Consider the following 8,736-nt stretch of genomic DNA (forward strand, 5'->3'; position numbering starts at 1 on the left):
ACAATTTCATTCCTATGGCCTAGTTACACAAAAAAAAATTTATTCAGAATAAGTCGATCTAATAAACGAAGCAACTCAATCCAGTAAACCTAAAATGCAACTAGGAGAAACGCGAGATTGCAAAATTTTAAACGAACAGTAATTTTTATCATACCTTTCGCAGTCTCTGTTGCTGTTTTCGTTTGTTTTTTCTTCTTCCTTTCGAAATCTTCTCACGATTCCTGAGTAGAAGCAGTTTTCGCAGAGAAAACGATCGAGCTTTGAGAGATTTTGAGAGAGATTTGAAGTTCTCCAATAGCGGTTTCAAGGTTGAAGAAAGAATGTTCTTTCATAATGAAACGCGAATGAATGTTGAACGTTTTTTAGGGTTTGGGCGCGTGTAATACACGCTCATTTAATGAGATTGAGTTTTTTTTGTGTTGGGTTAGTTTGGATGGAAAATTATATGGATGTGTAGCATGAGTGCATGACTGATTAATAATACTCTTTATATAGTATTAGTATATTATATTAGTAAAGAATATAGTAAATAATAATAAACTTTATAGTATTTTTTATTAATAGGAGGATTAATAAATTAATCGTAATTTCTATTGTATGAACTTCATATGTTAACATTAATTAATTATTAATACGTAGTATTGGAGAATCCTAATTGGCGTAATTAAATATTCATGTCACTCATGCGAGCATTTACGATGTCGTGTAGGCAATTTGATTGAACTACTCTTTATTTTTTTTGGGTACAATAATTGAAGCATTTTAGACGTTCTCTTTTGTGGCGTATTTAAGGGTGCCCCTTATTATTTTTTCTACTATAATTCCATTTGCATTTTGTGCTGACTCAAAATTGGTCGAAAATCACAGAGACTTGACCACTTCTCTTAGAAGAAGAAGATTATAAGAATAGAAGAAACTACGAAAGAGAAAGGGTTTTTGATTTTGATGGAATCACAAGTCACAAGTCACAACATACCAGGTCAACAAAGAACAACAACAACCATAACTAAGACAACAAAACCGTGTTTGCTTTGCTTTGCTTTCTCTATTATTATAACATTTTCAGTGTTTCCTTCCCCTCTCTTCTTTGTAATTACAAATTTACAATTACAATAAGATATTCCTCACACCTCCTTTTGATTAATCTATAGTCTTTGGTTAGTACTTAGTATAATGCTTCTACTGCCTCCATGTGCTTTGTCCCATTTTTTCTTCGCATTCCAATATATCATTTATTTTTTTTTCTATAAATGAATAAGGTTTACTTGTAAAACAAAGTTAAGATTTATTACTATATATCTATTAAATAGGACTGTGCTGCGAGATATTTGAGAACAATTATATTAAGTATATATTAAATATCAGCTATTAAATTAATTATTCGTATAAAATATATTAAAAAATAAAATAAATAATACATATATATATATATATATATAATGTTAATTTGATAATTAATTTTTATTATTATATAATATTTTTAATTTGTGAATAATAGAATAAAAAAACGAATAAAAAATTTGGTTTGATTAAATAATTGATTTGATCCAATTAAATTATAACTGAATCAAATAAAGATAAAGATATTCAAATTCGAATATTTTATCTCAATTTCTTCATTTTTTAAAGATTTGAATATCTAATTTGACATTTTTTTTCCATATCTCATTTAAATTTTGGTCTTACATATTATTATTAGTCAACGAAATCTTTTTGAATACAAAATTGAGCATGTACCGAAAACAAAGAAAGAAAGAAAAAAGAAGTAGTTATTATTTATTTATCCAATTGATTCTGTTACTTTAAAATTGACAATTGATAATACTAAATAAATCTATAACAAAATCTTATATTTATTTATTTCTATCTTTTTTTATTTTTTTAAATTATAAATTAAAATAAAAAAGAAATCAGGGGAAAAAAGGTAATCTGCAGAACATTCTTCGTCTTCCTCCGTCATTTGAAGCTCAACAAGGGAGAAAGAACTTTTGAAGTTTGAACTCTCTCGATTCTCAACCTCTTTGATTTTTTTGACCCTTGATCTCTTCTTCCACCATCACCAACTCTTTCTAATCAAAGCTTCTTCCTTATTTTCCCCCCCTCTTTCTCTGGCCTGTGTTTTCCTCAAATCTCCATCGATTCGGTTCTACTCTGCTCAATCAACACCATGGGTGCAATCAGAGAAGTGGGTTTTCTTCTTCTTCCAAGATAAGCAACTGGGTCTCTTCTTGATTCTCTCTTTGTGTAGTTAAATCAGTTGTGTCAAGCACAAGTCCAAAACAACACTTGTGCTTTGTTTCTTTTGGTGCCTTCATTGTGTTTGTGTTTTTGCCTGAGTTACTGAATCTTGTTATTTTATTCCTGGTACGAAAAAAAAAACCCTTTGTTGTTAGCATAGTATAAGGTATAGTTTGATTTTAAAAGGTTATACTGTTTAGGGGGGTTTCTTTTTTCTTGTTATGTGAATTATGTTCAAGCAGATATTTAAACTCCCTAAAAAGTCGTCCAAAAATTCGGAGAATCGAGAACACGGTGGTGGAAGCAGCACAAGTGGAAGAAGCCATGGTGGTGGTGTTGGTTCCAAAAACAATGATCTTGTTCCTCCTGGGGGAAGCAAAACTGGGAATTCTTCAGTGTTGCAGCCCCAACATCACCCTGCTTTGAATTCCGGTCAGCACCATGGGAATCGGGTTCAATTGCCGTTGGCCGCAGGCGAAAACCCCAATGGGAATTTGAGTGCATATGAGGTACCTTTGGCTGCATTCAGGGATGTTCCCAATTCGGAGAAGCCGGGATTGTTCATCAAGAAGCTCAGGATGTGCAGTGTTGTGTTTGACTTTACTGACCCCACGAAGCACCTAAAGGAAAAGGAAATCAAGAGGCAGGCTTTGGTGGAATTGGTGGATTATGTGACTTCTGCCAATGCTAAGTTTTCGGAATCTATGATACAAGAGGTTGTTAAAACCGTGTCTGCTAATATATTCAGGACGCTTAGCCCTCAGCCTCGTGAGAACAAGCTTGTTGATGGTGTTGATGTGGAGGAGGAGGAGCCTTCGATGGATCCTGCGTGGCCTCACTTGCAAATTGTGTATGAGCTTTTTCTGAGATTTGTGGCTTCGCCGGAGCTGGATGCGAAGTTGGCTAAGAGATTCATTGATCAATCTTTCATTTTGAGGCTGCTGGATTTGTTTGACTCTGAGGATCCTAGAGAACGTGAATACTTGAAGATGACCTTGCATCGCATCTACGGGAAGTTCATGGCGCATCGCCCTTTCATCAGGAAATCCATCAATAATATCTTTTACAATTTTATTTTTGAATCCGAGAAGCATAATGGGATTGCTGAGTTCTTGGAAATTCTGGGGAGCATCATTAATGGTTTTGCGCTGCCATTGAAAGAAGAGCATAAATTGTTTCTTGTTCGTGTGTTGATTCCCCTGCACAAACCGAAGTGCTTAGCAATGTATCATCAGCAGTTATCTTATTGCATTACTCAATTTGTGGAGAAAGATTGCAAGCTTGCTGATACTATTATTAGGGGACTATTGAAGTACTGGCCGATAACCAATAGTTCCAAGGAAGTTATGTTCCTGAGTGAATTAGAAGAGGTTCTAGAAGCAACTCAACCTCCAGAGTTCCAGCGTTGTATGATGCCATTATTTCGCCGCATCGCCCATTGTTTAAATAGCCCCCATTTTCAGGTATAAATTTTTTCATAGCTCCGGTTCCTTTTCCCATTATTTAATTTCATGTGGATATTATTTCTGACTCTTGAAATAAGACACTGTTGCATCGGATGCTAAATGTTGCAACTTCAGTGTTTTCTCCAGTTGAGAAGCTCTTTTAAAGGAAAGGAGAATTCTTTTAAATTTTGCATCATCCTAATGGTTGTTTTTGTAGCTTCAAATTTCAAACATAACAACAGTTGTAAAGAAGAGAAACCTATACCCATTTGTTTCATTGAGCTATATATGCTGTTATGCTGTTTCAAAACATGTTAAGACATTCAAGTCCTGCTCTCTTAACAATTTAGGCTTTAGAAGTGTCTGGTAAATTGTCATAACATTGATGAGATTCTGTGACTAAACCTGCGCTAGTCTCCATGTCTCTCTGCTTCAAATTGCATGAGTATCTGTCTCCTGTGGCTACTTGCCATCATCAGAATATGTCACATGAAGGATTATTATATATAAGAAAAGAAATTGGGAGTAAAATCTGCTTCCATCCCCTCTAATCCTAGTTTTATGTCGGTTGTCACTGCTTTGCTTGACAGAGCACAAAACGCTGCCAAACATGCAGATGATGGCTGAGTCTATAATCCTATTCTACCCAAGCCTGCCTGCAAAAGAGGTTTTAAAAAATTAAAAATACCGGTAGTGCTGCTGTTTAATTTTCACTATTGCAGGTTTTGATCTGCGTCTGCTTTTCTCTTTTGTGTCGATCACTTTGGCTTTGGCTTGTAAGGCCTATCCTGCTAGGAGAGGGCAACTATAGCTTCTTAATAATTTCTCATGTGCCCTCCCATGCATAAGCTAGGCATGTAATAAGCACAGTTCAGAATCTTGTGAAGATAATTAATAATTAGAGTTATGCTAGTGAAGTCATTTCTCATGGGACAATGTGCTGACTCATCCATTCTTTACCATTGAATGAGGTCTAAGTGGGGTCCACCCACATTCAATTGCGGATGATGGATGAATTTGGAAGATATCCCATAATGAATGAGTTCACCAAAGGTTTCTCTACTAATTAAGACAAACATGATAACAAGGATTAAGATGATAATTGTTGAAAATGGTCGATGAAACTTTGCTTCTATGTTGGTAGCCAGATGATCCAAAATCTTAAGGCCTGGGAATGGTTCTTATTAATCTCTCTAACTGGTTTAATATCACCTCTATCATGTCACTTGTTGCATCCCTTAATAATTTAGAAATGTTACTATCTTAAATGTCAGCCTGTTCTCAAATGTAACTTTTTTCTTTGTACTTTGTAAGCCTCGTCTACCCGTTTTTATTCTTATATGTCAAATCACCAGTACTTATTGCTTTCTGGACTCTTTAAAAAAACCACGGGAGATTATTGATATATATATGTCATATATGCCAATACTTGCTACATTTAAGTCTGTTCCAATGATTAGGGCGCTGTCGTTTCTATTGGTATTTCCAAACTGTGTTTGAAATGTGTCCAACCCCTTCTCTCTCTCCCCGCCCCCCCCCCCCCCCCCCCCAAAACCACCACACACCCCCCCACCCCCCCCCCCCCCCCAAAAAAAAAAAAACCACCACACACACACACACAAAAACCCCAAAACACCAATTCTTCTCTCAATTGGATAAGACACTTGTCTTACTGTGTATGTGAATTCTTGAACATTGGTATCCGACATGTTGGACACGTGACCTGCTAGTAAGTTGGCATGTTTTTAATTTCTATTTTTTACTGTGCTTCATGATGAGCATGCGAAGACCGGATTGTGAGCATGTTTTTGTGCTGATCGCTTACTACTATTTAATCAGGAAGTTATTGATTGTCTAGCAAATTGAAATTTGACACGCTGAGTTATTCGAATGATGATATTTGAATAAGTGCAATCACCAATTGTATTGTTAGGCTTTCACTCTTTTTATACGATCCACAAGACCACAAGTAACATTATACCTCTTATTAGACTTTCCTATATAAAAAATTAGAGAATTTTCATTCTCATTATTGATGGTGCTAAATATGTGGGCTGTCACTAAACGGTTCAATTTGGAGCTTTCATTTCATTCGTTAACTGCATTGGCCAAGTGTTCTACAGATTTTCTCAGAACTTGAGTCCAATTTTACTTCCATTACATGTGTTCATGTGACTATGGTTCTTGTGTAGTTAATACTAGAAGCTGGGATCCATCCTTCTTTGAACGCCACCGTTAACCTGCTAAATATATTATAAAGAACGCATGTGTAAAATGTTTCTTGATGGTGCTAGTTTTATTTGGAAGTTTTTGCATCAATGGTGGTGTTGCATAGTTTTTCAGTTTTTAATTGACTCGATATATTTCAGATGAAGGATAGTGGTATAATTAGAGGTAGAAGATGATAGAGGAAACTAGTTTAGAATAATTTAACTATAAATGGTTTAAACACAATTTATGACAAGGTACCTTGGCGCTGTATGATGATCTATGTCACTGACCCTAATGGATGAGCGCATAACATCATTGCTCATGCATTTCTTCGCAATTCGATTTGTCCAGAAACTAAACAATGATTTTTGTTGCTTTGTTGATATTCATGGAGAAGGGGAGCCTCCGGTTGAGTTGCCTCCGTATGACCTCAAGGTCATGGGTTAAAGCCGTGAAAGCAGCAACTGATATGTAATTATCAGGTTAGGCTGTCTACATTACACCCTTTGGGTGCGGCCCTTCTCTGGACCCTGCGTTAATGGCTTAACGCGGAATGCATGTGCACCGGGATGCCTTTTGTGTGTTGATATTCATGGAGCTATAGCATCAATATTAAACTATATACTGTTTTTCTATGTCACTCTACAAACACAAATCTTCTTGTCTGTTTTTGCAGGTGGCCGAGAGAGCTTTGTTCTTATGGAACAACGATCACATCGTGAACTTAATCAAACAAAACCGCAAAGTGATACTGCCCATCATCTTCCCGGCGTTGGAGCGAAACGCTAGAAGCCACTGGAATCAGGCTGTCCATAGTTTGACGTTAAACGTGCGGAAGATATTCAATGATCTTGATCCTGACTTGTCGAAAGAATGCTTACAGAAGTTTGAGGAGGATATATTGAAGGAAGACGCAGTCACGGCAGGGCGTGAGGCCACGTGGAAACGGTTAGAGGAGCTTGCCGCGAAGAAAGCTGCGAGCAACGAATCAGTGCTTGTTGGTAAGGTCGCGGCTATGCAGGTTAGATAGAAGGCAGAAGGTGTATTATTCTCAAATAACCTCCATTTTTTTCGGGAAAAAAAAAGGAATGTCATAGTATTGTTTTCTTAATTTTGCATGTGATGGTTTGGCCAAGAAGGGGCAATTTCTAGAACACTTTTTCTTTTCACTCCTTGTAGAAATTGAAGGCGTTGGTAGTAGTAACACCCCCATATATGCAACGCAACGTCGCAACCTCCAAGGCTTAAAACTAGCATATAAATTTGTATTTTGTACCCATAGCTGGACACGTTTTGGCGATTTACCCCGTCTTTTATTAAATGAATCTCGGTGTAGAATTTCGATTAAAAATAAAAAAAAATCTAATAATGAAGGCTCACGGAAAAGGGAATACAGGTGAATGGCTAAAAAGGTAGAGAGAGAGAGAGAGAGAAAAAAGGGGGGGGGGGGGGGGTTTGGATTGAGTAGAGGTTAAAAAATGTGATTAGTCGAGTTACACTTGGTTGTTTAAAGTGTTTGAAGTTTAAATTTTGTTGTGTATTTATCAATTCATTGGTCAGTATCAAATTTTTTAGATCTGGGACGAATCAGGCTTTGATTTGTTGGGTGATATCATGAAAAAAGTGACAAATATCGTCATAGATGAGAATTATGCATAAAATTAAGGGGTGCCAAGGAAAAATAAAAAGTGGCCTACAATACCTCTTCCACTTTGACCGAGTTTAGGTGCGAAATTAACAAATAATGGCTGTGACTATGACTAGGGGTGTTCGCGGTGTGGTTTGGATCGGTTTTGAGTAAAAAATTTATCCGATCCGAACACTAATTTACTTGCGGTGCGGTTTGGATCGGATGATGTTTTAAAAAAAATCCGATCCGATCCGATTTTAAGTGGTTTGAATTGGATTGAATTTACGGTTTTGTAAATTAAAAAAATTAATATATATAGCAAGTCTCAACATCAAATTTTAAATAATTAACAATAACATAACAAGTCTCAATAATATTTTAAAAAGCCAACGATAATATAACAATAGAAATAAAATTTTAGATTAGTTAAAATAAACAAATAAATAATATTTTGAACATAAAATATTTATTAAATAATAATAATACATGAATAATATAAAAATGTATAACAAATTGAATATGTTATAAGTATAATTTTAAATATAATAATAAAATAATAATATTATAGCACATTGTGCGGTTTGGATTGGATTGAATCGATTATGAAAAGTAAATCCGAAATCTGATCCGATCTAACGGTTTGCAAAAAATAGAATCCAATCAAATCTAAATTAGTACGATTTTAATCAATTTCGATTTAAATTAGATTGGATAAACGGTTTAATTTAAATCAGTTTGGATTTGAACAGCCCTAACTATAACTATATCGGAGTTAAACATTTTTTGCTCCAAAATGTACTCCACATGTGTGTGAATCACGTGGGGTATGTGGCTTCACAAAATCCCTGTGGAGTGTATTCTAGATGAAAATAGATAAATAAAAGGGTTTATGATGTAGCTAATGCAAATTATCAAGTGCCAAGACACCAAAAAAAAAAAAAAATTATCAAGTGCCGGCTTGCCATCAATTTTTTTACACCTATTTCGCTGGTCTGACCTTGCCAGTAAAATACAAGCAAATTAGCAGCATCAAGACGAAACATCAATCAAATCATCATTTACTCATTTAGGTTGTGACATAAATGGGATATATAAAACGTCTTGATTGAACGATGATAAATCTTTACAGACTAAATTATAGGATAGTTATTATGGGTATTTTCAGTTATTTTAACAGTTGATTTTAATTAATATATTATATATATATATTAT

The 8,736-nt window shown here is 35.2% G+C and overlaps 1 protein-coding gene across 2 annotated transcripts; it reads left to right on the forward strand.

Annotated features, from left to right (window-relative positions):
- The first annotated feature begins 1,889 nt into the window (after nt 1–1,889).
- Nucleotides 1,890–7,050, forward strand: LOC130954679 (serine/threonine protein phosphatase 2A 59 kDa regulatory subunit B' eta isoform-like). Of its 2 annotated transcripts, XM_057881435.1 has the most exons (3): nt 1,890–3,701; nt 6,289–6,376; nt 6,571–6,778. In XM_057881435.1, exons 1-2 carry the CDS (start codon nt 2,469–2,471, stop codon nt 6,367–6,369), a joined length of 1,314 nt encoding a protein of 437 aa, XP_057737418.1. In that variant the 5' UTR covers nt 1,890–2,468; the 3' UTR covers nt 6,370–6,376; nt 6,571–6,778. The 2 variants fall into 2 exon arrangements, with proteins under 2 accessions (XP_057737418.1, XP_057737417.1); XM_057881434.1 differs by lacking the exon at nt 6,289–6,376 and having other exon boundaries at nt 1,901–3,701; nt 6,571–7,050.
- The last annotated feature ends 1,686 nt before the right edge of the window (nt 7,051–8,736 follow it).

This window comes from Arachis stenosperma, chromosome 10 (assembly GCF_014773155.1).
Source record: "Arachis stenosperma cultivar V10309 chromosome 10, arast.V10309.gnm1.PFL2, whole genome shotgun sequence".
Classification (NCBI taxonomy): Eukaryota; Viridiplantae; Streptophyta; class Magnoliopsida; order Fabales; family Fabaceae; genus Arachis; species Arachis stenosperma.